The sequence below is a fragment of the Phaeodactylum tricornutum genome, chromosome 9 (assembly GCF_000150955.2).
Source record: "Phaeodactylum tricornutum CCAP 1055/1 chromosome 9, whole genome shotgun sequence".
NCBI classification, from domain to species: domain Eukaryota; phylum Bacillariophyta; class Bacillariophyceae; order Surirellales; family Neidiaceae; genus Phaeodactylum; species Phaeodactylum tricornutum.
In genome coordinates this window covers 679,588-706,542 of record NC_011677.1, presented here as the reverse complement: position 1 = coordinate 706,542, position 26,955 = coordinate 679,588, and the positions used below count along the sequence as shown (strand labels likewise).

At 46.7% G+C, this 26,955-nt stretch overlaps 12 protein-coding genes across 12 annotated transcripts; 6 read left to right on the top strand and 6 right to left on the bottom strand.

Moving 5' to 3' along the window:
- Window positions 1-89: 89 nt before the first annotated feature.
- On the bottom strand, window positions 90-2,378 carry PHATRDRAFT_46243 (predicted protein). The gene is made up of 3 exons (XM_002180454.1): window positions 1,026-2,378; window positions 715-955; window positions 90-638 (listed from the first exon to the last, which is right to left on the bottom strand). Exons 1-3 carry the CDS (start codon window positions 2,284-2,286, stop codon window positions 218-220), a joined length of 1,923 nt encoding a protein of 640 aa, XP_002180490.1. The 5' UTR covers window positions 2,287-2,378; the 3' UTR covers window positions 90-217.
- Window positions 2,379-4,174: 1,796 nt separating this feature from the next.
- Window positions 4,175-5,965, top strand: PHATRDRAFT_46242 (predicted protein; the record flags this gene model as incomplete). The annotated part of the gene is made up of 2 exons (XM_002180657.1): window positions 4,175-5,699; window positions 5,796-5,965. 2 exons carry the CDS (start codon window positions 4,175-4,177, stop codon window positions 5,963-5,965), a joined length of 1,695 nt encoding a protein of 564 aa, XP_002180693.1.
- A 1,225-nt stretch (window positions 5,966-7,190) lies between these two features.
- PHATRDRAFT_36162 (predicted protein) lies at window positions 7,191-7,991 on the top strand (the record flags this gene model as incomplete). Its single annotated transcript, XM_002180656.1, has 1 exon — window positions 7,191-7,991. One exon carries the CDS (start codon window positions 7,191-7,193, stop codon window positions 7,989-7,991), a length of 801 nt encoding a protein of 266 aa, XP_002180692.1.
- A 1,355-nt stretch (window positions 7,992-9,346) lies between these two features.
- Window positions 9,347-9,847, bottom strand: PHATRDRAFT_36161 (predicted protein; the record flags this gene model as incomplete). The annotated part of the gene is made up of 1 exon (XM_002180453.1): window positions 9,347-9,847. The coding sequence occupies one exon, from the start codon at window positions 9,845-9,847 to the stop codon at window positions 9,347-9,349; it is 501 nt and encodes a 166-aa protein (XP_002180489.1).
- Window positions 9,848-10,684: 837 nt separating this feature from the next.
- On the top strand, window positions 10,685-11,416 carry PHATRDRAFT_12799 (prohibitin-like protein; the record flags this gene model as incomplete). Its single annotated transcript, XM_002180655.1, has 1 exon — window positions 10,685-11,416. A coding segment is annotated over one exon (732 nt), but the record flags the coding sequence as incomplete, so codon positions are not given.
- A 567-nt stretch (window positions 11,417-11,983) lies between these two features.
- Window positions 11,984-13,528, bottom strand: CPD1 (cyclobutane pyrimidine dimer 1; the record flags this gene model as incomplete). Its single annotated transcript, XM_002180452.1, has 1 exon — window positions 11,984-13,528. A coding segment is annotated over one exon (1,545 nt), but the record flags the coding sequence as incomplete, so codon positions are not given.
- Window positions 13,529-14,223: 695 nt separating this feature from the next.
- PHATRDRAFT_46239 (predicted protein) lies at window positions 14,224-16,647 on the bottom strand (the record flags this gene model as incomplete). The annotated part of the gene is made up of 1 exon (XM_002180451.1): window positions 14,224-16,647. One exon carries the CDS (start codon window positions 16,645-16,647, stop codon window positions 14,311-14,313), a length of 2,337 nt encoding a protein of 778 aa, XP_002180487.1. The 3' UTR covers window positions 14,224-14,310.
- A 1,778-nt stretch (window positions 16,648-18,425) lies between these two features.
- PHATRDRAFT_12898 (predicted protein) lies at window positions 18,426-18,944 on the top strand (the record flags this gene model as incomplete). Its single annotated transcript, XM_002180654.1, has 1 exon — window positions 18,426-18,944. A coding segment is annotated over one exon (519 nt), but the record flags the coding sequence as incomplete, so codon positions are not given.
- Window positions 18,945-18,979: 35 nt separating this feature from the next.
- PHATRDRAFT_46237 (predicted protein) lies at window positions 18,980-20,084 on the bottom strand. The gene has a single exon (XM_002180450.1). It carries the CDS (start codon window positions 19,787-19,789, stop codon window positions 19,181-19,183), a length of 609 nt encoding a protein of 202 aa, XP_002180486.1. The 5' UTR covers window positions 19,790-20,084; the 3' UTR covers window positions 18,980-19,180.
- Window positions 20,085-20,493: 409 nt separating this feature from the next.
- On the top strand, window positions 20,494-22,514 carry PHATRDRAFT_46236 (predicted protein). Its single transcript, XM_002180653.1, has 2 exons — window positions 20,494-21,385; window positions 21,482-22,514. The coding sequence occupies exons 1-2, from the start codon at window positions 20,535-20,537 to the stop codon at window positions 22,461-22,463; spliced, it is 1,833 nt and encodes a 610-aa protein (XP_002180689.1). The 5' UTR covers window positions 20,494-20,534; the 3' UTR covers window positions 22,464-22,514.
- A 271-nt stretch (window positions 22,515-22,785) lies between these two features.
- Window positions 22,786-23,088, bottom strand: PHATRDRAFT_6839 (predicted protein; the record flags this gene model as incomplete). Its single annotated transcript, XM_002180449.1, has 1 exon — window positions 22,786-23,088. A coding segment is annotated over one exon (303 nt), but the record flags the coding sequence as incomplete, so codon positions are not given.
- Window positions 23,089-24,343: 1,255 nt separating this feature from the next.
- PHATRDRAFT_46234 (predicted protein) lies at window positions 24,344-26,053 on the top strand (the record flags this gene model as incomplete). The annotated part of the gene is made up of 1 exon (XM_002180652.1): window positions 24,344-26,053. Exon 1 carries the CDS (start codon window positions 24,446-24,448, stop codon window positions 26,051-26,053), a length of 1,608 nt encoding a protein of 535 aa, XP_002180688.1. The 5' UTR covers window positions 24,344-24,445.
- Between the last annotated feature and the right edge of the window lie 902 nt (window positions 26,054-26,955).

Here is a 26,955-nt window from a genome sequence, read left to right as displayed (position 1 = left end):
CCTCTTGCTGAGGCTTTTATCTGTATGTGATCACGCTTACTCTGAAACACCCACACAGATTATCATATAAATTGCATGGCATAAGCCATAAATAATGAAGCAAATATTTTTATATAAACATTATGGATGCAAGATATTGAAGCTGTGGTCATGGGAGATGGTTAAAGCTTTCTTTGTGTCTTCATTGGTGTGTGTACGTTCAAAGCAATGCAACAACCTATGTTTCCGACTCCAGCAGGTGGAAGATCTGGACATGTCCTAGCGGATCCTCTGTCGTATTGAGCCGTGGGCACACCGCCAAGGCCTTACCGTTCGCAGCTAGAGAAATTACGGAGCCATACAAAGACTTCCCAATTCTACTTCCGGTTTCCTGGCCCATCACACCACTGATATCTTTACCAACCTGCTTCCAGGAGGAAGTAGGCAGGTCGTACTGGTACATGCGAGCCACGCCTGAAGTGTGTTCGTCACTTTGGACCTCGTTACTAGACACCGCCAATGACAAACCATCGTTCGACAACGAGACAGCACTGCCAAGCTCTTCACCTTCTTTATCTCCCAAAATCTGGCCCATAGGTTTCCAGCAACATTCCGTGCTGGAGTATTGTAATACTCGGACTTTGCCCGTTAAAAGACCACTGCGCAGAATACCAAGTTGGTCGTTAGTCGGCTTTCCAAGAAGGAAGTTATGTACTTGTGTAACAGACTACTTACTTTTCATCGTTCGCGGGAGATCCAATGGCAATCTTCGAACCATCCCCGGCGATGGAGACAAAGCCCGCTCGGTCTCCTGGATTCTCTCCATCCAGTTCGTGAGTTTGACCGAGTTGGCGCCAGTAGTTTTCGGAATTATCGTAACTCCATACAGCTACTTGTCCTCGCCATGAGTTGTGCTTGGAGGCTCCTAATACCAGCGTGGTCCCGTTGTCAGAGAGCGCAAGATCGTCACCAATGCCTGTATAGAATCATGAAAAAGATCAGCAGACGCAAACAGGATTATGGTAACGCCAAGCAATCATTCTTACCGTAGCTTCCATAAATATCCTGACCCATCTGAATAAAGCATTCCTTCTGTGGTAGAATTCGGTACGTTTTTGTCTTACTTAGAAACGAAGGCTCATTCGGAGGAGCCAAAGAAGTGGCAGCAAGCATCGAACCATCTTTTGATAAAGCGATTCGTCCACCAAGCGTATCCTTTGAAAATCCCGGAATCACAACAACAATTTCCCATGCAGCAGACACTTCGTTGTACTGGAAAACCTTGACGAGGGCAGAACCGTCGGTAGCAGGGGTGCTGGAAGAAGCAACCGCAAGGATCTTTCCGTCCCCAGAGAGCGCTATGCTCTTTTCGGAGTGGCCTACCAATACTTTAATTTCTTGACCATAACTGTTCCAATGTCCACCTTCCGCATCATATTGGACCACACGCACTACGCTGCACTGTCCAACTCCAGGAATTGCCATGGCCGCTACATCGCCGTCGGTTGACAAAGCCACGGCTGAGGCAGTCCAGTCGGCGAAGCAACCTTGCGCTGCTTGATTTCTCTTTATCCACATTGTCTCGACAGCGACATCTTGAACCAACGACTTCGGCTCGACATATTCATCTTCGTCCGAGAACAAAACACGGGCTTCTGTGTCTTCGTTAGAAACCTCATCATTTGCAACGAGCTCTTCTGGTCCTTCTTTTGTAGCTGAAGTATCTTGATCTTCAACTACACCCTCTTCATCTTGGTGCTCGCCATCTTCAATTGCAAGAATTTCCTCTTCAGCAACCTGAGGAGTCAAAACGAATGAATCCTCTTCTGCAGTTCTTGGAGTCCAACACACCACGCTTTCGTCGCCAATCGCAAGTGGGCTTGAAGGAGACCATCCTAGAGGTTCTTCATCGCTGTGCTCTGAATCAGTGTCTGCGATTTCTCGTTCGCTCGGTTTGTGAGCAATATCCCGGGGAACCGCAACATCAGCAGTCTTGGCCTGATTATAGGGTTCACCGAAAAGACCGAAATCAACTATCTTCAACTCGAACGCAAAACAGATGACGAGCAAGAGAGGTACAATCGACACCGCCAAAAGAAGCCCGATGTGATGCCAAGCAAAATCGGAAGGGTTACGGTACAAGATCTTTTCCACGATGCAGACCGGATGGAATGCGCGTGAAGGCCCGGGGCATTCCCAGGAAAGGTTTCGAAGAAGAGTGTCTTGGAAACTGGGTACGTCGGCTATAATGGGCGGCATTACTTCGAGACGAAAGCCATGACGGATCATCATGCGAGTCACACTCATATCGGGGGCTCCACTGACTTTTCAAGAAAACGTCGTCCAATGTAGAAGTGCTAAAGTTTTTATGATTGCCTCACATCAATGCGAACGATAGCTTGTGAACAAACAATCTGGCTTGTCGAGAAACCGAACTTTCGAAGGTAAGGTTTCATTCACCACGCAACGCTTTTCTGCCTTTCTATGCTTACGTGGAAATACGCAGAATTTATGCGTCACCGTTTTTGTCGTGACGTCACACGGCAAGGTACCACTTCACTTTGACGAATAGACATCAAAAGTCTCCCGGAGGTTGTGTGCTTGTTTCACGGTCCGGAACCCCATGGGAGCGTGTCAATGAGGAGACTTGACGATGACTCTTCCTTGCATTAAAGATTCAAAATCAGCGGAAATCCTAACAATGCCAATGCAAGTTCATCTACTATGGTTAAAAAAAACCGACGGCGAGTTCTGTAAAGAACCACCAAACAAAAGATATTGTCTTTTGGCAGCAGATCCACTGACAGTGAAACCTGCTTGATTCAACGGCAACAATACTCGACTTCTGCAGAATCGCTGCGTTATGTGAATCTGTACAAACATAGCGAAATACTATTTTAAAAAAAGGTTGGATGCAAACATTCATAACAAGAGTTGGACATAAACTACCACAAGATGGCGAGTCTGTCTTGCTCCACTGCGCAGTGAATCGTTCGTCCGCGAGACTGGTTTTCCTGATGCAGCTACTCATGATGTAGTTTTTGTAACTATCACTAGCTAGCTTGTCTGCCTTCCACACTGCACAACGAATTGTTCCTCTCGCGAGACCCTGTATACTTTGGTTGCTGTTATGCCAAATGAACGTCGTAAGAGTTAGGATGAAGGGAGCATTATTTCATGGAGAGTTCTGGTCAGTCTTCGTCGAGAGTGCCTCTTCCGAACAGTACTGGCACGATCGGTAGATGCTGCACATGCCCGTTGCAACTCTTGTTTCGAGTGTGGGGAAGTGGAGTTCGGTGGCTTTCTCGCTACGAAGGGATAATGCAAATGCACCATGCGTCTTAAGGTTCTGAAGACAAACGAGGTAATTCTTTGACAACATAATTTAAAGGAACATTCTTCATCGAAATTTCGCTGTTGCCAGAATCACTTAGCAAATCGCCTCCTAATCACCTACTCGAAATGGCGCTGAAGAGCTGTGCGGCGTTTTTTGGTGACGTGCGCAAGGCAGAATCGAACTGCTGGGCGTATTTCATCCCCCTTTGGTTTGAAGCCAAAGCCCACTACCAAGCAGGGTCATGCACACAAAATGAATGACAAGAGTTCCTCAACACTATGAGAGTAGGAGTAATCCCCGTTGTGTTAGTGCAAGCATAACTTTGCTGTGACGGCTGCAACCCGGCCCGCAAAAGCTCCCTTGCGGTCTCAGCCAAAAACGGACCAAGGGCAGGTAATCGTTTCCGAATTGACACTCTCTGCCTTTACGTCCGGGGAATTTCCCCAAGAAGCATACATGCCCTCGGCCTCAAAAAGGCGGGGCGCTCCTCGAAAGCCATGGTCTCTACCTCCAGTGATGAGAAACTGACCCGAACATGACGGGAAGAAAAGGCACAAACTCGTGGAACTTACAGTCAGATTGGTCTGTTTCGTCCTGGGAACGATCCCAGAAATTTGTGGTTCTGGAGAAGTCCCGCCCTAGGTCACGAGTATGCCGCCATTTCGGACATCTAAACGTCTTCGAGCACAAATTGATAGTGACATGATGCGATCTCTGACCGTGAATTTACAGTTAGAGTAATTAGCTTATAAGAAAGATTTATGAGACGGACGACAATGGTACCATCGTCGATCCGAATCTTCGCGGGAGGCTCGTCGTTTTCGCTCATTGTAGAGAATAGAATACTACGGCGTTTTGATGGGGAACTACAAGAAAGGCGAGCAAATAACAACCCTTCCAGTGTACTGCGTTGTGCCAGTGTTTGTCGAAGACGAGAACTCTAATTTTTCTGTAGATTTGCCTTTATTTGATGCCGACTCTTCTGCTGTACCGGCTCTGCCGAAACCCAGCTTTCCTAAAGATTTACGATCCCGTCTCCGGCGTCATTTTCAGGTTGTACATACAGACGATTCGCATCTTGTCTATGCCATAACATCATCACTATCGCTTCTGTTTATGGAGGACGATTTTCAAGTGAACACAATTCTCGATGGCCTCCCATCATACGCTCACGATATCTTCGACGAAAACGTTTCTATCATCCATTTTTGGAAGTGTGTGGCTAATAAAATCAGCTTGGAAAGGTGGAAAAGTCTTGTACAAAAAGTGTATCAAAATCAGTACATACTATGGATAGATCACCCCTTGCAGGACTACGCTTCGCGTCAGATACCACTATTGAACTCCACTCAAAGACAACTTCTTGCGCGTCGACTAGATCTATCCCCGAAACGATCTTCTGTACTGTCTTTGATCAAGTTGATACACGACAAGTACACTCCTCGACCATACGGAGTTATTTGTAAATTACGTAGGGTGCAATTGATGCATTCCTGCGTCCCGTCTGCACAGCTGGAAATGGTTTCTGGTGGCAAGGAGATTGGGGTTATGGCACTTTTTGATACTGTAGAAAACGATCCCGTATCTATCTGTGCTATTGAAAATAATAGGTCAATCGAGCAGCGAGATCGCCTGGTGGAACAGCGTTCGGGCGAATCTTGTAGTTGCCTACGATGCCGGTACGAAGTCGACCCTTCTCGACTGCTAAGCGAACTCAACACATCGCAGCAAAAGATCTTGGCTCGCTTCTATATGTTTTCTGGTATGCCACACGAGGCAAAACTGCTGTACGATAAGGCTTTGAAGGATGAACCGGAAAATCCCGAGTTGTGGCACGCCCTCGGCGCTGTGGCACTTTCGACTTGTAGCTTTCTCGAGGCGCAACGGATTTGGAAGCGAGCAGTGGACATGTATCCTGAGGCGTGCAGCAAGCATGCGGGCATTTCCCTCCAAAATAAAAAAATGCGAGCCTACCAATACTGGGGACAGGCAAGCGAGACGAAGCTCCCTCCAGTTCCGACCACGTGGAAGCCACTTTTACCCCAAGCCTTCCTTGCGAAAGCACTTGACGAAACGACGTGCAAGCAGATTATAGTCTGGGCCGAAAGCGCCCGCTGGACTCAGCAACGCCATTATGCAGTGCCCACGTACGATGTCCCTGTTCATCAAGTTGAACCTCTGTTGCAGTGGTTTCGCCACTGGTTTCAAACCGCAATGGCTCCAACACTTGCAGACCAGTTTGGTACTTCCTCCAACTATTATGTGCATGATGCATTTTGTGTTCGGTACGAGGCTGGCCAGTCCTCCAATCATTTGCCAGTCCACACCGACGAGTCTACCCACTCATTCGTACTGGCGTTGAACGAGGACTACGAAGGAGGAGGTACGTACTTCTACGATCAGGATCTAATTGTCAAACTAAGGATTGGTGAGGTCGTTAGTTTTCGAGGGGAGCACTTGCTGCATGGCGGCGAAACAGTGACAAACAAGCGACGCTACGTAATAGCTGCATTCCTTTACCACGATGATGGAAGCAGCAGTCCACTGGCCCGTCTTCGGAAGAGAAAGGCAATTATACTCAAAAACACGATTCGTGAGTCGAAGCAACAACGAACGGCCTTTTCATTTTGTTTCGACACATCTCGCTGAAGTTAGATGTATCCTTGCTCAACTAAGCTCCTAAAGTTCATTGCTTTTGACGGTTTGCTTTCTAGAAATCAAGTGTTCTGGTAAATTTCTTTCATTGCTTTGAGTGTCTACGGCTTACTCGTTGCACCGTGACAAACAAACAGTTGACTGATCAAAGCGCAGCTCCTTCCGAACGGAACAAAGCTAGGCTTTCAATATTGGTATACATTAGAAAGCGATTGAGCTCTCTATTGAACGTGACTGCAACAAAGTAAAAACAATCCGAACCTACTTATTACGGTGACCGAAATGAATCAACTTCCAAGAGAAAGGTTGCCTGTTTTCGATGCCGTACCTTCCTGACCTATGCCGAGTATTGGCAGGTTGCGACATATATAGCTTTCATATGCGTGCATCTTTTTGCTAGGAGGGAAATCGCCTTTTTTCGGAAGAAGATTTCAGATTTACTTGATATACGAGCGGACTCTTGATCCGTTGTCAATCTTGGGGCAATTGTTTCGCCCTATCACAAATAGTATTTTGCAACAACTGCCCATTTCGATGCTACACTATTCTTGTAGGATATCTCATGCTTCCGAAATGTTGGCGAAACGAGGACGCAGAAATACAGAATTAACTGTAAGGTCATGTAAGTTTCGTCCTCGGGGTAGAATCTTACCGCCTCTCTGAAAGGCGACGAAGATTCGATGTGTGACAAGATTTAACAATGTCTCACCCAAAAGGTTTGCAATAAAAATTGAGACTTTCATTAACGATTTATGATATTGTTCTGTTTCGACACACATGAAAAAGGTTAGGTTGAAAAAAAAACATGGTTCAATGGCCAATTTTAAAAGATGGCTGGCGTGCAGATTTTTTATGATTGTTTTCGAATGAAATACAGATTGTATCTATTTCTATGGCGCGGGCCATGAGTTTCATTTTCCTTTTGGGAATCGATGTGCTATAAATTTGGTATACTGAAACCTTGATTTCCTTCAGATTTAGTTCTGCTTGTTCAGATTTAATAATCGTAGTTTAACTGAAAACATATAATGGACCAATGAGATCTGTAGATTGGCTTCAAACTCCGTTCATTTGTCACACACAAACTGGGAAGCACCCAGACAAAAATGAATAAAGCCCAATTGGGGTGTCTCGTCGTCCATCAGGCCAAGACAAAATCTCGAAACTCACACAAAAACTCCTGATATTTGTTCTTCGGCCGAAGGCGAACGCTGTGAACATGAATACGAGACCAAGTATTGAGATAAATAACAAGGCCGTATCCTGCATTCAGAATGGCCAGTCGAAGGAAGCGCTTGAGCTGCTGAGAATAGTGCTCGCTGACTTGAAAGATCAATTCGCTGCGAGCGACAACAATTTATTTCCCGTTTCATCCTCGCGATGCACTGTACCTGTCATCGACGACTTTTCCTCCACCCCGTGCGTTCGGCCTTACACTCATGTCGATAGCACCTTCGAGTTATCAAGAACGGCTTCATATAATAGCTACGAACACGGACCCGATGCAATGATGGAAGCCGTACAGGCAAGGTCTTCAATTCGACCTGTTCCCGTTCTTGATGATATTCTTCTACAACAGAGCATTGCTAAGGAAGAATGCGCTCTTTGTATCTATGATCAAGCTTTACTCGTTTCTTTAGAAGAGCAAGACGGAGAGGTCATCACATCCGTTATTCTTTACAACATGGCGTTTGTTAATCACAACCGTGGAATTCATCGAGGCCGAACTTCCTTTCTTTGTAAGGCTCTCCGACTGTACAAAATGAGCCTCGACATCCTTTTGAAGAGTGACTGTCGCTCTCATTCTATCGATATTCTGCTTTTGGCTTTGTTCAATAACGCTGCCCAGATTTATTCCCAGCTTTTCGATCTGGAAGAAATGAGGCAATGCCTTGATTGCATGAGAGAAGTTCTTGCTTCTGATCCCCAAGAGTCCAGCGAGAGCGACCAGCTCGGAGTCTTTTTCCTCAATACGATATTCTACCCCGGCGAAGAATTCACCTTAGCCCCAGCTGCCTAATCTCTGTGGTTGACATCATTTGCCTTGAAAATGCGCCTTAACTCATCTCCCCTCTTTGGCTTTTTCAAAAAAATGTTGCTAATCGCTTTCATTCCAATGCTCCAAACGCCTACCATATCTGAAGCGAAATGAACACTTTTCAAAGATATTTACAGTTAGGTAAAATTTTACCGTGTCGATTACGTAACCCGTTTTAGGGAACATGCTATTTTTGCGATTTTTGGCCATCGGAATAATTAGATTCACAGTCAAACGAATTTACATTTATTTACATTCTGAAATGACCAATGCCACATTGTGCATAGATTCAAAGGGAGAATCGTCTCCCCATGCATTTTTCGTTCCTGTACAGCGCCAGTGACAGCTTCGCTTTCCTTTCAATCTTAATTTCGTGTTGTTCCTTACATTGAGTCTTTTAGTCTTGATGCAAAGGACGCTGATATCTTCTGTGTGGAGCATATGCTCAAACGACATCGGTATACGACGTGGGCGACTATTGCTTTCTGTGACATAATGGAAGATGACCCCGAGCGATACCATCGCATAGAGCAGCCATGCCGTCTAAAAAGTGAGTTGGCTGCTAGAAACATATTTCTTTATAGACTTGCACCCCTAAACAAAAGTTTACTCTAGAGATGCTCATGCACTGTTTGAACTTGAAACACCATTCAATGATCAGACAATGTAAAGGCAGAAATAAGAGCCGGGACAAGGATTTGCCGTAAAGACTCGATACACGTACGTATCAATGTCTGTAGAAGCAAGACATTATTGTTGTTTGTCCCTGTTTGAATCGTTCCAAAGTATATGTACGAGACCGATTAGCTCTCGTACAAAAGAGGTGAATTCTCGAACGGCTGTTGCTAGCCATTTGTAAAGTCTTGTCTCCGGGATTCATTCTGACATGTCCGGGATTCATTCTGACATGTACGTGTGCGGGTTGAAAAGTATTCACTGTTGGAGAACTTTACCTGAAACCTGAAAAGTGACTTTCGCGACTCGCTTTCTTCAAAATCTAGTCCTTTGTTCCGGCTGCCCTCAATAAATACAGGTGGTACAAGCATGGTGAACATTGCTTGGATCGAAACGCCATTCGTACAGTAGTTCGCAATGAGCTGACTCTTCGAAGTTACAAGAGATTTGCACAGATCACAAGAGAATGACTTTAATCGAAACGTAAACGTTTCGACCGCTTTTGCATACAATCTGAAACCATATCATCCGGAATGCTTTAGTCATACTCTTACGGGACCTAACGCTATCCATCTTCAAGCAGGCAGTGAGGTTGGCCTGTAAACTTGACGAATAGTGTTCTGTGCGCGCCAATGCGAGTTTGGTCATCGGAGAGCATGTGCTCATTCGCAATTTCGTTTCGAAGTCTCGCCTAAACGCAGCTTAGCCCAATCGTACACTAAACTGCAGCCTGGGCATTCCGAAAGCAGAGGGGCTGCGAGTGATAGCGTGTTCCATTCAGAAGGAATAAATTCCAATAGTTCTCCACAGCGACAGGTTGTCACCCAGGCCTGCACTTTGTTCTCCGTGACATCGTCATCATAGACCCATTCCATCTCACAGTCATTCCGTGACAAGGGAATGGCACTGCTACACTTGGCCATGTGTCGTGATTCTTGCAAGGATAACGAGGCATCATAAGTGTGACGACGTTCCTTGTCTCGCAGCGTTTCCCAGGCGGCTTGAAGTCGTAGAAATTGTGCGTCATCGAAAGGGCTTCCTACTACTGGATTGCCAGTCTGCTTATCCGGATGAAATTTCCGGGCAGCGCTGTGAAAAGCACGTTTAATTTCATCAGCACTGGCAGACTTTGGTACCCCAACGACTTCGTAGTGTGTCGGCATATTTTCGGTCCGGGTGATACCAACCGTCCCCGTCTCTAGTAGGAAGAGTAGATGCGATCAATCTGTCCTCCCGACACAGCACCCAGCCGGCATACCTAGTACGCTGGATGGATACAGCCCGAAGAAACACAACAAGCTCTATGTGTTGTTGCACGAAATTGGTATTGGCAGTGAACTGACTGTGAGAGTGCCATTGACCGTGAAACTTGCGTGTTATCGTCTCCCGTACTTTGAGATTCCCTATCAATTACCGACCCACAGGGATTTTCGCTATGTATCGCTATCCTCAATATTCTACAACTAGATTGGAGGGAATCGGGTCTTACGACATGAATCCTGCAAAAATCTCATAACCCAAAGCGGGAAATCCAGACTATCGTTTTTTCTGCGCTGTTCGTTCGCAGTCTGTTCCGTGTCTCGAGTCCTCGACACACACGCGTCGCCGCAAGTAGTCGATCCTCCCATCGTTTCCATCCATCGATTAGCAGCTTATCTTCTTCGCTCTTCCGCTGCTGCCTTTCGGGTAACCCCGATCTCTTCTTGTCCTTTCCCTAGTCTGCAGATCTACCCGTAGCACCGTGCATTCAAGTACAGTCTTATAAGCCGAGCTCTGACTAATTTGTACTCACCTTTCTGGATCCATCGTACCCTTTGCGAATCATGTCGAATCAGTTTCGCGATGCCTTCCAGAAAATAGCGCAACAGGCGCAAAAGGCAGCCGCTTCGGGAGGTGGTGGCGGTGCTGGTGGCGGAGGTGGTCCCCAGCGCGCAGCTGCCGCCGCGGCCCGTTCCGTCACAGCTCTGGCGGGTGCCGGTCTCCTCGGCTACGGCGCCTATAACTCCGTCTACACCGTGCAAGGTGGACACCGTGCCGTAGTTTTCAACCGGCTGGTAGGTATGAAAGAAACCGTCTACGGCGAAGGTTTGAATTTCAACATTCCCTGGTTGGAACGTCCCATCATCTACGATATTCGGACGCGTCCCGTGAATTTGCAAACGCTCACCGGTAGCAAGGATTTGCAAATGGTCACGATTGCGATTCGTGTTTTGCACAAACCCAATCCCAACCAACTCGTTTGGATTTATCGCATGCTTGGAATCAACTACGACGAGCGCGTCTTGCCTTCGATCATGAATGAATGTGCCAAAGCTGTCGTGGCACGCTACAACGCCAACGAGCTCCTCACCAAGCGTGACGTGGTGAGCAAAGAAATTTCGTTCGACTTGGAGAAACGCGCCCGTATCTTTAATATTCAGCTCGAGGATGTCGCTATTACCCACTTGGCATTTTCGCCTGAGTACGCGCGGGCTGTAGAAGCCAAGCAAGTTGCGCAGCAGGATGCTGAACGTGCCAAGTACATCGTGCTCGGTGCCCAGCAGGAGAAGAAAACCATCATTACCAAGGCTCGTGGAGAAGCCGAGTCGGCGGAATTGATTGGTACCGCAGTGCGCCAGAATCCGGGCTTTATGAAACTTCGACGTATTGATGCCGCTCGGGATATTGCAGATATTGTGGCTTCTAGCGGCAACAAGGTATATTTGAACGCTGATTCGCTCTTGTTGAACCTTCTGGGAGATACCGATGATAAGTTCGAACGAAGCATCCAATCGCGCAAAGGATACTGGTAAGACATTATATGAGTGGTTAGAGTGTTGTCAACGGCGGATGATTGGAAAGACGGAGTTCGAGAACGGCAAAAAAGTCAAGATAGCATTGCAACGAGACTTTTATATTTACAGCTTAGTCTTGCGTAAATTTACCCAAACCTAGTGTTTGTTGGTAGAACGAGTCGTCCCACATATGGTACACGCGAGTGCCAGTGGCTTTTCATTCCGAAACGTACAAGCTGGACATTCCCAATCCTTTAACCTATCCTGATTATCTTTGTGATGCGAAGGGGAGACGGAGCTCATCGTTCGTAACCCACGGGTGAAGAAAGAATCGACGGTAGAATACTGTGCCGGTTTCGCTGCTTTCTGTGACACCTTGGGCAGTCGTAAATCGGATTGAATCGGCAAAGCTTGGAAGACGTTGGCATTGTTGGATAACATTTTGGTTGCATGCATTGGCAAAGTGGTTTGTGACGGATCAATCTTTATCTTTTTCTTCGTCACAGGATTGTCTGTCCGAAAGACACGGCTCCCATGCTTTTCGTAAACCTTTCGTGAGGCCTCCTGAGTTTCGTTTCTTCGACGGACGGCAGCGATGCGTTCTTTGGCGCTTTTCGCTGTTTCCTGTTCATTCACAATAGGTGCGGGATAGTGTTCGCCAATGTGAACGCCGCACTTGGCCTGCATAGATTTAGACATCTTCCAAGGCTCGTGAATGTAGTCATTTGGTACGGACTGGAGTTCAGGAATGTACTTGCGAACGAAAATTCCTCGAGGATCGTGCTCTTTTCCTTGTTTTGTTACAGAATAACAGCGCAAGGCGTTAATACCTGTTGTACCCGACTGCATTTGAATTTGCGGATAATGAATTCCCGGTTCATAGTCTAGAAAAACGCGAGCCAAGTGGGGAGCGAACCGATGCCAATCCAGCCACAAATTGTAGCTTGCGAATGAAACCAGCATGGCCCGCATTCGAAAGTTGACCCAACCATGTCGGTGCAAACAGCGCATACATGCGTCCATCATTGGATAGCCTGTGTTTCCAGTTGACCAAGCCTGATAGTAGCATTCATTCCAATCGCCGGGTTGTCGACGGAGTGGTTGAAAGGCTGCATTTACGTCGCGTTGTTCCATTTCCGGTTCCGACTCGAGCTTTTGAATAAAGTGCGATCGCCAGTGCACGCGAGATGAGAACGCAGTAAAGGAGCGCAACCAGCGATCATCAGATCGACATTTCTGCGTCTTCAGCTGAGCTTGACGTTCCTGGAGTGCTTGTACTACGTGTCTTAAGGAAATTTGGCCCCATGTAAGGTACGGGGAAAGCCGACTGCATGACGTCCACGAAGAATTGGGTGACGAAATTCCTTTTGAAAATCCTACTCCTCGATGGTAAAGAAAAGACCGGAGGATTTCCAATGCTGTTGTTTCCCCTCCTTGCTGGCGTTCTGTACGGTCGACTCTCTGCTCTAAAGGAATCTCGATCAACTCGGCGAACAAGGGCTCCATGCTTCTTCCTGGTAATTCTAAATCGATGACTATGTTGCATTCGAGGGCTGTTGGTGTGCGATACTGTTTCTTCTTCAAAAACATTTGCAGATTGCGATGAAAGTCGTCGCGATTCGTAAGGCATCGTGACACACCCGTTTGAGGCAACTCCACGAAAGGTATTTTTCTATCCCTACACCATTTTCGAACTCGTTTATCGCGAGCATAGGACCGCATGTGTCCGGTCTCCATATGTGCCAGTAGCCTCGCTATTTTCTTTTGCGCATGAATAGCTTGTAGAGCCTGGATTACCTCGCAGTGGCAGACTGTCAACGAACCAAAGCTTTTGCTGGCCGCAGCGTTTTGGCCAGACGACAACCTTCGAAGATTCGACAACTTCGTATCTAAGTCTACTAGCCCTTCATTAGCAAATAGTACGTGGGATCCGTGAACGCTTGGTTCTGCCAGCTGATCGGGTTCGTACAAGTAGAGTATACAGACATCTCGGTCTTTGCGTTGGGCCACAGCCGCCAGTGGGCCGTGATCTGTAAGGCGCAAGTCCCGCTTAAGCCAGATCACATCCATTACTAGCGCTCGAAGTTCCCCATTATTTTTACAACTGACAGCAACCTTCTTCTTCTTCTTCTTCTTCTTCTTCTTCTTCTAATAAGGTTACAAGGATGACGGTCCGAGACTACACCAAAATTTGGCCATGGTGGCAGCCTATCGTATTGACTGTGAATGGCTGACTCTGAGTATGGATCCCAAGTGATACGTTGCAGAAAGACCCGGATTTTTGTGACAGAAGTGGACCAGCCATGCCAACCGAAGAAGTCGCAGTCAGTAAAATGTTCACGTTGACTGTGAGGCCTAATTAATAGCTCATAGCTCATGGTCACTCGATATTTCAAAATATAAGCCTAATCTGTTCACACATGTCAACTAACAGTATTTCTGTGGATAGCACAAAAAATATGTGTGCGTGTGTGCGTTAATGTTTTCACCAAACCCGCAGAATCCGGAAACGTGGTGGTATGACAACAAAAACAAAATGCGAACGTAGTCTGACGGATGCAACTCACGCCAGCCGTCATCAAAAGTACTTCTGTAACAACTAGGTATTCGGAATCGTGATCAATCTCCTGCTTTGATTCAAGCTATTTGAACGCAAGCTATCAAAGAAGAGGACAAAAGGGAGAGCCATGACAGTTCGATTGGATATGGTTTGTTTACTGGCTTCAATTTCGAATAGCCACATAAAATAAAGTAGACAAATTAATGTAGTACAACTAATGTTTGGGGCAGCGTCAAAAATGGTTGTGCAACCAGCAATTAGACCCGTCTACTACCAACTAAACTTTCTTCATCTAAACCAGGCTCATGCCCGGCAGCACTGGTGACTGTGGTGCCGACACTGCTCGCTTGGTATCTGATGTAGGCCAGCTAGCGTTGTTGGTAATTGGTTGCCGTCGCTGTGCCTTGCGCAAAAAGGCAGCTTCCTTGTCAGCTTTCGAAAAGGCTGTCTTCTCACGGCAATATTGGATGTACGTTGCCTCTCGTCGGGCTTTTCGAATTTGCTCTTCGGTACATTGCCATTCTTGAGTAAGCAAGTGTATACGTTTGGCGGGTGGCAAATAGTATTGCTTCTTGGTCCTTGGCACTCTCGTGGCTTCGTATTCTTCAATGTTGGCTTCTACCCCGGGAACGTAACCCCATCCAATGGTGATAGGAGGACCGGAGCCACAGGCAGGATTATCGCCAACCGTGCGTTCGTACTCCCGAATCTCAATCTTGGCAAAACTGACTCGGTAGCACAGGCGGGCGTTGTCAATAGGTCCGCCTTGCTTGAGGCAACTTCGCAATTGCAGGAATGGAACGATCCCATCTTGCTTGAACTCTTCCTGAGCTTGCTCGGCAACCCAGGTTGCCATGAGACCACTAAGCAGCGAAAATACCGACTCACTGTCGTCGTCCTCGTCCGGCATGAAGGAGCAAGACTCAGTTGCTTTCTCTTCTTCTACTCCATCACAGTGAACGTCGTTGGAACAAGTGACATGGCTGAACACTTGAGCGCGCCAATCCTTATTCTTGTTTGCACCAACATCCCCCTCGGGTATTCGTCGATGTGGTCGCTTTGGTGCATAAGATCCAGAATTGACATCAGGTGTTGGCGAGGGAGACCACCGATCTGGTGTTTGCTTGCAAAGAATCTGGGAGGAGATATCCTCCGCGTCTTCCTCGATTTCTTCAATGATTGGCATGAAGACATCATCGTTTGCGAAATTCACCGCTTCTTTGGCCGCCTTTGCTTCTTTTGCTGCGCTAAGAGCTTCCTTTGCTGCTTTTCGTGCACTTTTGGCAAATTTCATACCATCCTTAGCCTGCTTGCTTTCTTGCTTGTTGCTGAGGACCGGCGGAGGAGCGATTTCGTAGTTTGCAATGGTATTGGAGACGGACGGTCGGGTGCTAGCAGCTTCTGCCGCTGCCAGGAATGCAGTAAGTCTCTTTTCGGAAACGGGAATAGGACGAGCCACATTTTCACGGTTAGAATTGCTCGCGATGTGATTCGAGATCTCCAATAGCTTTTCCAACTCTTCTTCCTCAATTTCAAGATCCTCTGATTCAGTAGGAGAATCGGTACCGCCGCTGTGCATACTGTTACGACCCTTTGTAGAATGCAGAGCGTTGGTGGAAGTTGTGGCAACTGCTCCATTAGCAAGACTACCGTTGCCATCAGTCACAGAGGAAGCGCTGCTATCTCCCGAGCCTCGACGTGGCCTACGGAATCTCTTCTTACGACCAAATAAATGCCCTAGACGGGAAGCTTTCGGGTCTTTTGGCAAAGACGAGTCGTGCTGTCCGGGTTTTGGTTCGGGTTGGACAAATGCCGAAAAGTCTCCATCCGAATAGTCCTCATCGCGTATAAAACCATATGAGCCGCTACTTGACAGCAGCCCGGAAGCGAGGGTAATATCATCATCGACTTCGTCCTCTTCATCGTGATGAGCCGTAATTTCTGTGGCCAATATAGCTTCTTCACGATTATTTCGTTCGCGGAAGCGCATGAAAAAGCTCCCAATTGATCGTTGCGATGTGACCGAATGGGTTTCGGTTGGATCCCGCGTCCGTGCCGACTTTACGAACGGTGCAAAGTGCGGTTCCGATACAATACTTTGTACATCGAAGAAGTCCATGACAAGTTGATCGCTGTCTACTTGAGGCGCCTTCTTTTTGTTGGTCTTGGTACTCGATGCAGGGTCGCGGGAACTATGAGCTCCTTGCAGCCTGAACCGACTTCGAAACCCTTTGCCTGCTTCCACTTTTTGCTTTTCAGGCTTGGATTTCTTCGTGTTTCGCATACTGGCGTTAACGCTAGCAGCAGAACTCGCGTTACCGCCACGTACAACTCCTGCTCCGGAGCGTCGTCCCCACCACGACTTCCTGGAAGAAGTTGTTGCGGAAGACATTACCGTGTCGTTATCGTCCTGAACAGATTCGGGAAGACCTTGTAGTCTTCTCAAAATGGCACTCTTCTCAGCGACCACCGTTCTCGACGAAGGGGTCACGGGATTGATTCGGAAAGAAGAGGTAGGTGGAGATTTGCTTCCCGTATTCATGTTTGTGCAAGGAAGGTCCACCTCCATAACGGCCTCAAGCTGACCTTGGAACGATGAGCCTCGATTACGGGAGGCCAACCGATTCATGGTGGTTTATATTGGTATGTTGCGGGTTGGATAGAACGAGAGTCTCTTGCAATATATTAGAGACGAGACTCTTTCTCCTCGTCAATGTTCCTCTGCGCTAGAGGAGAGACTCAGCGTTTATAAGAGGCTCGTCTCGTGGTTCCTTTTCCCTTTCCGCCTCAATTTACCCTGTATTGCTAGACTTTTGGTAGCCGTGTTTAGCTGGATTTTCTGGGGGACGCCGTATCCGTCACAGATATTAATCCCCTTATGATGCAAGGTGAACACCTCTCTATCTAGTCTTGTTTAAGGACAATACTATTTAAGGCTGGACACCATTCCCGTATCCAAACAATGATCGATCACACGCATTGAATGAATATGTATATATTGCCGACCACGAAGGCAAGGAAGAAAAGGCAATCAAAAAGCACGGCCCAGCCCGTTCAGGCGTTCTGGTCGAGGACATAGGCGGGGCATATAAGGATCGAACTTGCTTGAGATTGAAAACAGGCACCATCGGGAATCAAGTTCAAGACTGCTTATGGACCCATTTAAGTCCTTGGAATATCGCCAATCTTGTATGAAAATTAAATGACTAAAATTATTTATCAGTTTCAATAAGCTATTCTCAGGTCATCGGTCATCGAGAATGAGTCATTTTCCAACAGATGTTACTTTACGGCCCCTCGTGACTGACTGCTTTTATTTTTCTGGGACAGCGATCTCGTTAATTGTACACAGAGTACCTGTTAGAGAGTCGATTTTACAGTAAGGTACCTAACTCAAAAGAGAACAATGGAATAGCTACCTATTTACAGGGTCTGCCAGTTGGTCGGGCCCTGCCAAACGTGATGGTGACTGTGAGTAAATGTTAGTAGAGCCAAGAGGTCCCACAAGACACACACTTTGTTGCAAAGTTTAGGGTGGGGGTGCAATGATTGGGAGGAACAGCGGACTCATCCATCCATCTAATAATGGGAAGACCGCCTTGCAACACTAAAAAGGGACGATGAGAGTGTCGGAAGGTAATCATTGCATAAAGTAAAACTGCACACGTACATTGTGTAAAAGGTAACGCCGACATTTAATATATCGCGACCAGATTTCTTCCCGAAAATTTTTTTAATTGCAACATGGATTTGTTGAGAAAAGAAATGGAACGCAAGAAAAAGGCTCTCTCCGACTCTAGACAGATCGACTCTTCCAGGATTGGTAGCTGTAGGACAGGTGCTGGTCGATATCACAAAGCCGGCGAGCTGCGCCGGTTTCAAGAAGAACGAGATGAAAGCGAACGATGCAAGCGACATTCCAACGAAACGGAAACCGTCAACAAAAAGAGACCACGGTTGATGGTAGAACGAGGGCAGTCACCTTCAGAGAAGGTGGGCGAGTCTTTAGAGGCAGCCGCGGAAACGTCCTCGAAAGAGAGCAGTCTTTTTACCTCCAATACGGAAACAGTAGCATCATTTCAATCGAACTCCAAAGTCGGTCTTCTCCAGCTTTCTCCTACAGACGTTACTAAGAGGCTTCGGATGATGGGGTTACCTGTGCGCCTTTTTGGCGAACGTACGTTGCGACAAGGAGTAGACCTAGTTGATGATCGAGCTCGTTTCCAACGATTGAAAGAAGCGCTAGAAGCTCACAAAGAATCCATAGCGTCACTTTTGGAAAAAGATGAATTTCGGCTAGGAAGCGGTCATGGTATTCGCAACCCTTTCTTGGAAAAGGATGAAACAGGCGCGGGGGGCTTGATAACGACAACATCCTTTCACAAACGCGAGGATAAGGGTGCTCACGAAGTAGAAGTTACGGAGAAAGAGACTGAAGAAGAAGCCAGTGATCCGCACAAACGTGTTTACAAGTATTTTAAAGGTCTGCTGCGGGAGTGGGAAGATGATTTGGAAAAGCGTACTGATGATTTGAAACGTACGGTTGGTGGTCGGAATGAAACAAAAACGTTAAAGCAATGCAAAGACTACATTAAGCCTCTCTTCAAGCTTTGCAAAAATCGGCGCTTGGAGGAGTCTTTGCTGAACAATATTCTGAAAATCGTGGACGACTGTCAAGCTGGAGAATTTGTACGAGCACATGATACTTACATGGATGTTGCAATTGGGAGAGCACCTTGGCCGATTGGCGTAACGCAGGTTGGCATCCACTCGCGGACGGGGCGCGCCAAGATTGAATCCCAAAATGTTGCTCACGTAATGAATTCCGAGCTCCAACGCAAGTACCTCACCAGTATCAAGCGATTGATGACCTTCGCACAGACCAAACGAACGGACATCCTACATTCCAAGAAAGTTCTGAACTGAAAGTTCAATCCTGTCCTACGGATGCACTACCGTATACGCATGCTTCCATCGAGTTATTGAATTATCCAGTAATTTTCTATAACTCTTATGGTGGAAGATGGGATAGTTTTTCTGATGTATTTAGCGTTGTAAATCAGTGAGGATTGCATTCATAACGTTTTCTGCGAGATCGTCAAAGATTTGGTGGAAGCCGGCAATAGCAATTTTGACTTTCTGAGAAGCAGCTCTTCTCGCTTTCACACAACGTTCTCTACGGGAGCGTCTTCTCCCTTCCGAGCACTAACGACACTTGCAGTCGGCACATTGGCTAGAGAATTCGGTGTCACATCTTTGACCATTGCTTGATCTCCGGCATCCGCCATCGTGTTCCCTATAAACGTCAGCACCCAGTGCCATGCATCCGCCACCTCCATTGCCCAGATACCAGCGTTCCCGCAATCCAGCTCGGTGAGAATATAGTTGTTCAATACAGAAATGAAGACTTCTGTGACGGCATCGTAGTGCTCACGCAATACTCCGTAGTGCTTCGCGTGCCGCATCCCTAGGTCTTTCAATACAGGTATAAGTTCTTGCACGTTGTCAAGAAAACGCACCGCGACGCGGATTACTTCGTACAGCTTTTGAGCCTGGACTTCCATATTGCTATGTTGAAACATAGGTTGAACGGATGGATACTTGCGGAATAGTTCAGTGTAAAATATACGGGTGCAGTCTACATCCAATCCAAATTCTACCGCTCGCCAGGTTTGTTGAATCATCTTTTTACGGTGCTGGAGACGAGATTCTTCCTCGGCCGACATGGTCTTTATCGGTAGGTAGCGGTCGGGGTTGATCTTGGTGTGCATACTTGAAGGATAGCTAATGATTGTCCACAGTGAATAGCAATTTGAACACGGATGAAGATGCGATTTTTCGAAATGTCGATCGATACAATCACAGTGGATGTGCTTCTTTAGCTTTTTTGTGATGCCGAAGAGAGTACAAGAATCAATGTGTTCTACCGATTATCGCTCGTTGTCGTACAGCGTCGGGAGGTTGACTTCTTCCCTCGAAATCGAAGGAGCTGTAGAAGCACGTTGGGTGTAAATAACCAATTGGTAACTGACTCGATTAGGTTCGTGTCATACACGCTGTAATTACATTAGACAACGAGATTCTGTACCCCAAGGTGTCCGTCAACCACGGGGCCACACATTAAAACTTCGGGCATTTGACGCCTGTCTTCGGGAAGTGGATTGCTGTTACTGTCATCGGCCACTTTCACTGGTCACCTACTCTGCAACTTGGTCTTAAACAAGGACTTTCCAGTGAAACATACTTTCTGAGCTGTCCCGGATGGAAATTACACCAAATGACCCGACATCTGTACAAACCATCATTATATACAAATGTGCGCAGTAACTATCGATCTCGTCAAACCCGTGACTGTTTGAGTGATCACGACTGTAGCGTTGTCATTTTTACCCCGTGCTCGGGTACCTCACGAATCATGGAGAGTAGAGTGAGCGGTATACGGAAGAGGAATACGCTCCCCTCAAAACTCTTAAAATGCTCTCTCTGTCAGTGAACAAACAAAGTGCCGTCTGAGCCATGAAGAAGGTTATCAAAGAAAAAGAGGCCAAAGAACGCCCCCTTACGAGCTACTTCAAGACAGTTAAGGCGGCGCTCACGGACTGTGAAAATATATCGATTTATCGGGCCAGTACGTCATTGGGAAAGCGGAAACACAATTCTAGCGTTTTGGCCGAGATATCTTCAACTAAAAGCCATTCCCCGTCAGCTAATGGTGGGGAAAACGATACCTCTTCGGTCGACCACGAGGAAAATGGGATACAAGTAGAGGCTGAGAAAAAGCCAGTGCGCATCTCTCACTGTGAAGAGGCAGGCACACATGCGCTTCCAGATTGCTTGAACGACGCCTGTCAATCGTCTATCGAAAACAAACCAACCACGGAGGAGAAACGAGAAAATCTCACAGCGGACGCCATTGCGCTTAAACATCTGCCTTCGGCAAGAATAGGAAAGAACCTGCGCTGTACCACTTCCAAAAACTTGGCCCATCATATCCTGGATAGGTCGGTGCACGGAAGACAGGTCAAAGTGTCGGCACGAAATATTTCCTGGAAGCCGATTCCGTTTCTCAATCTTCAGTTCGATACAATTCAACCCGGACGACTCATTGCTGTCAAGCACGTTGCCTGGGACAGCATGGGCGTGCTGTTGGCCGTAGCCTATGCAGACGATACAATACGCATTTATGACTGGGATTCAGTAATGGCCGCCTGCATGAAAGGCAACAACCAACGGCAGAGTATGCCAGGAAAAAAATGCCACGCAAATCTGATCGTAGAACCGTTTCTAACTATACCTTTTCCGCTTCGTTTCGTGTCTCATCTGGTATGGAATCCATACAAGGCCGATGAGCTAGCCTTTCTCTCGTGGTCAGTCAGTGCACAGCGCTTTATGCTCCCAATCGAATGCGTATTTTGACAGAAAAATGGTCTAACTAAATTTCCGGTGTTGCTCCGTCTTTACAGGGAATCCGGTCGAATCTACCTCTTCGACTTGGGAGAAGTCAATAGTTGGCAAGACATGACTCATCGACGACAGCAACAAGGACATCCTGGAAGAACACCTGTCCCACATCGAATGATTGAAACAGGCTGTCAAGGAGACGCCGATTCTTCAGTCATTTTCGTTGACGACGGCGATCATGTCATTGTGAGCTGCGGGGATTTGTCTTGCTACAATTTGGCAAAAACGAACTCTACGACGGAATTTTGGCGCCTCCGCTGGAAAAGGATTACATCTATGGTTACAATTTCTGACGACACCATCTTATTAGGATCTTCACAGGGTTACTTTTCTATGCTCAACTGGAAGCAAGTGCAGCGATCGTCGTTTTCAGTCAAGGGAAGCCCGACCATTTTGAATGAATGGCTTTCATTTCGTGGTCTTCAAACTCCAATTGGAGCAGCCATGGGAATTCGACACATACGTGTTGAGGGAAGGTCTATCGAGGCAGCAAAATATGCAGTCTGGGGCCGATACCAAATATCTTGGGTGACTACGGGTGGCTGGATTCTTTCGTGTTTGCTTGAAGCAACAAGAGGCAAGCAAAGGAAAAGTGCAGTCATGTACGGAACACCGAAAATTCAGTTTTTGGACTCTAGTGGCAAACCAGTGGCAGTCTCTAAAGCGGAATGGAGCCTTCCAAAGGACAGAATTCTAATGACTGGATCCTCGATGGGACTCTTTTGGGAGGAGATTCCACAGGTGACACAAAGGTTGCCACACCATGACAAATTCGTTCTACTCCAGCATGAAGAGTGTTCTGTAGCGACCAACAAGCCAGCTTTACTTCATATGACAATGCGTGAAAGATCCGTTACACGTATTCCGCTTTCTAGAAGAAGAGGGAAACCAACATCTTTTGCAGTACATCCTACTAATGAATGGATGGTTTTTGGAACAAAATGTTGCGGTTTGTACATCCTTCAGTCGAAAGATTCCAAATGAATTTTAAACTCATATGTCTGATTCCTGAACTATAAATTATGTTGATTGGCTACGACGAAACGGAGGAATGGCTTGGGGATTGTCGATTTAATTCCAAAAGCAAATCAGCATCGTCCCGCATACTGTCATCGCGGTCAGTATCATCGCATTCCGACGAAGCCTCTGAATCGGCACTGCTCATGCTGTCCTTACGCGTCTTTGGAACAACATTCAAAGTGGCCACAGCTTTTGCTTTGTAGCTGCCTCCTGACATGCAGTTCGAAGAGGAAGTAAAGGTGCTTAAACTTCGCTTTCCGGTTATAGGCATATCTGGTCCCGTGGTCCGTTTGAGAGTTGAATTCCAGCGATTCTTTATCGCATTGTCCGTACGTCCTGGCAGCCGCTTGGCAATCTCAGCCCATCGATTTCCCATTGTGTCCTGTGCTCCTATGAGAATTCGATCCTCTCCGTCAGTCCATTCACCTTTATTGATGTTTGGATCCAAGTGATTATACCAACGTTCTCGACACTGCTTTCCTAGGCGTCCGTTCAGTTGTCGAGCAATCAAACTCCATTTCTTCGTTCCATGGGTTTTCACCAAACGAACAACTGTTTCGTCTTCATCGGCTGTCCAAGGACCTTTGATAAGACCGGGACGCAATACCTTTTGCCATCGGTGAAGACACTGAACGTCAGTCCTTCCCTTTAGACGATTTGCAATTTTCTTCCAGTTTTTACCGCCGTAGTCCTTTACAGCGCGACGCAGAAGCTCGTCTTCTTCCTCGCTCCACTTCCCCATGGATGCGCGACGCTTAAGACTAGGTTGTTTAAGCTTAGAGTTGTCCGAATCTCCAATCTTTTCACCGCTGACTTGTTTAAAGTCAGTAAGACAGGGTCCGGATGGCGACGACGAGATTACCGCTGGTGATACCACCGTAGGATCAGATCCGTGAGAGTTACGAGAAGGTGACTCTGGTCTACCCGCCGATAAACTTGCAATGGATGGCCTCCTCATGTCGGTAGCATAGCCATATGGAGGAATGGCGTGTGGATATGGTGGAGGGTAACCAGCCCAGTAAGGAGGTGGGGGTCCGCGAGTAAATGAGGGATGAAAGTATCCTGAGTGAGGATAGCATGGAATCGCTGTTTTCTCAACGTGTATGGGCGTGTTCCTATGATCCGATCTGTTCGTTGTCTCTCCAAGCTCAAAAGCATAGGGTGAACGACCTTGACGGAAAACATCGCTGTCCGAATCTTGCGCCTCTTTAAACTCAGGTTGTAAGCGTGGGGACCGTTGTTTTTCCTTCTTTTCATCATCAGACGCGACAGCAATAGCTGCAATGGCCAGTGCCCCCAGTGCACAAGTGGGAGCTGGCGATGGTGGCTTCATAGGCTGTGACTTATTTTCTTTCTTTCTTTTTTCTTCCTTGTTACTCGCTCCTGCAACCAAGGATGGCATCTTACATGCGAGTTAGTACGCGCTTAAGGGGCAAAAATTTGTGGAAGTATCCGGTGCTTTAGAGTTGCAGGCTTGACGCCCGTTGATTCTGGGAGTTACCCGTTTTCCGACCCGTTGACTACAGTATTTCATAAAAAGTGAGGAAGTTCAGCGACGAAAAATCGATCGACAATTTTGTGTGCTAATTTAGTCATCCACTTAGACGAGTTTAGGGATATAGTTTAGCTTCAACGGATACACACGAAGTAGTCGTGCATACTAATCTAATTGGTCCAAAAAATTGTTTGCCTCAAGTAACGTTGTGCATCCGTTGACTCACAGGATCTTCCTCGTATTTTACAGTTAGCTAGAGGCATGATTAATCTTCAAGGTATCGTTGTGAGGAGGAGACGAACAGACGCGCATCTTAGGCCACTAACAATCGACCTGTAAATCAGGACAATGATGGCAATGTACGATTGCGCCTACACCTTACTGTAAAGATCTTGGTTTGTTTTTGTTCTGTCCCAGGATTTACTATTAGAGCCGCATATAGGTTATTGCTATGCGAAAGCGAAGCCGTTTTTCGACCCAAGTCCAGTCTCATGAGTTTGCTGCACTCGAGTCTCGCCATCCCTATGGAGCTTTGCCAGGCGGAAATCGCTTTCTCCAACATGTTGTCAGTGACAAATCGACCAAAAACATTGGTCCTTCTGATTTGTTGACGGACACGTGCTGGGATAATGTTTTGGGATTTTGCGATGGTGCCGAGCTCGGGAAGGTAGTTCAAACTTGTCGCTATTTGTATGTCGCGGGGTACCAGCCTGAGTTGTGGAGAGATCTTGTCCTTCGAAAATTGGGTACAAACCGGTTACAAGAATTTCGTTCAAGTTGGAGGGACACTTTTGTTGCTCTGTATTGCCCTTCCGCAAAAGATTCTAGTCACGTACCGATGAGAATGCCGGGCATCTATTCAGACGTGTTCTACAGGCTGCATTCGTGTAGGGCGTTTGCGTTACCCCTTGCATGGATGGATGCTAATTACGGAACCGTTCCTCGTATCTCAATTGAAGACATGACCTCAAAGGTATTCACCAACAATTATGAGGAACCCAACCAGCCAGTTTTGATTACTAAGGCGGCCAAGAGTTGGAAGGCCTTCGATAAATGGCAGGATTTGGGCTATCTTCTGAACGAAACGAAAGGGAGCTCGTTTCGCGCCACTAGTGGATTGGCCCCGCTTCCTGTGGACTTTAGCTTAAAGGCTTATTTGGATTACGCGACGTTGGAGAACCTCGAAGAGGCGCCACTCTATCTCTTTGATCGGACTGCCCTTCAGCCGGGCTCGCACCTTTGGAACGACTACATGGCGGACCTCCGAGTGACATGCCCTTGGTGGGACCCGAAGTCGAACGAAAATGAACACGACCTCTTCAAGGTTCTCGGTGAAGGTCAACGGCCGGATCACACTTGGTTGATCATTGGTCCGCGACGTAGCGGGTCTGTCTTTCACATTGATCCAAACGGGACGCATGCTTGGAATGCAGCCATTGTCGGCCGGAAGCGATGGATTTTTTATCCGCCTGGGGCGACTCCACCAGGAGTGTATCCTTCAGAAGATGGGGACGAAGTGGCATTACCACTGTCTCTCGGAGAATGGCTTTTTCAATTCTGGGATGAACATGTTGAACGAATGCAATCGGCGCCGCCGCACGAACGTCCACTGGAATGTACTGCAATGCCGGGAGACGTAATGTTTGTTCCCCACGGATGGTGGCATGCAGTCATCAATCTTGACAAAATTAATGTGGCAATTACACACAACTACGTGTCCGGGAGTAATCTTGGGAACGTGCTCAGATTTTTGAGTAAAAAGGAAAATCAGATTAGTGGTTGCCGTGACAGGTTGGAAAGTATTAAACCGGATCGGCTGTACCACGAATTTGTCACTAGCCTCGATAAGTATCGGCATGACCTTCTGCAGCGAGGTTTATCCCAAAAAGATTGGACTTGTCAAGCTTGGCGGAATACAACCACCAATGAGATCAAACGAAGCGGTCGAAAGCGTCGTAAAGCAGAAGTCGCCAAATCGGAACGAAATATAACGGAGAAGGCGAGCCTTATGGCCAGAGCCAAAACAAAGGAGCCTTCTTTCAGCTTTTCCTTTCTTTAGATTGATTTTTATGTAGGAATATATTTACCATACATAGTAAGACGTCATGGCTATGTTACTTTTAATGAAAGATGAGCATACTTGGTTATCCCGAAGCTTCCTGACTGAACGGGGATGAAACTTTGAAAATTCCGGTTTTCTTCAGATCTTTTGACTGTCGAAGAGACTAGCTGACATTTCTTTTTTCTCTTCTACGTTCGATCTACCCTTTCACTACTGCTAGTAGTGCTTGTTGGTGTGTTCTTTATTTTCACTTTCCATTGTTCTGTTTGCTCTCAAACCTCGCTGTTTGATTGCTAATCTTCCGCACTTACATAGTTCTTCAATGATTCCATTCTTCACTTCCTCTTGTCTTACATTCACAGTCAATGCGATTTTTAATATCCCAAAACCCATCGAACGCGTAATTCTGCTCGAGATGCGATCTCGTTCTTTTCAAATCTCTTTATGCGACATGTCACTCTATGTCGGACATGTCACACTTGAGTGCCAATCTTGACAGAAACGAATCTTATTGGATCCAATATATATTCTATATAATGGAGTGACGTGGCAATCAATGTCTTTGAATTGATATCCACTTTAATAACGAACACGTGCTTGTTTAGCGACTCACAGGATAGGCATGCGCATGATGCTCAAAGGATTTTTACCATTAGGTATTGTGATCTTTTCTTATATCATATTTCAATAATTGACAGTAATGTTTGCGCTGAGTAGGTAGTTAGTTAGCTTATGTGCTTGTGGGAAAGTTCACATCACAGTCATCAAGAAAAACAAGAAACTCAAATCTGCAACTTATTGTCATATGCCATGAGAATGAGACTGCCAGTGAGCGACTCTGCCTGCCTTCTCGTTATACATTTACATTAACACCTTCCCAAATTGAACACGCCAACGTA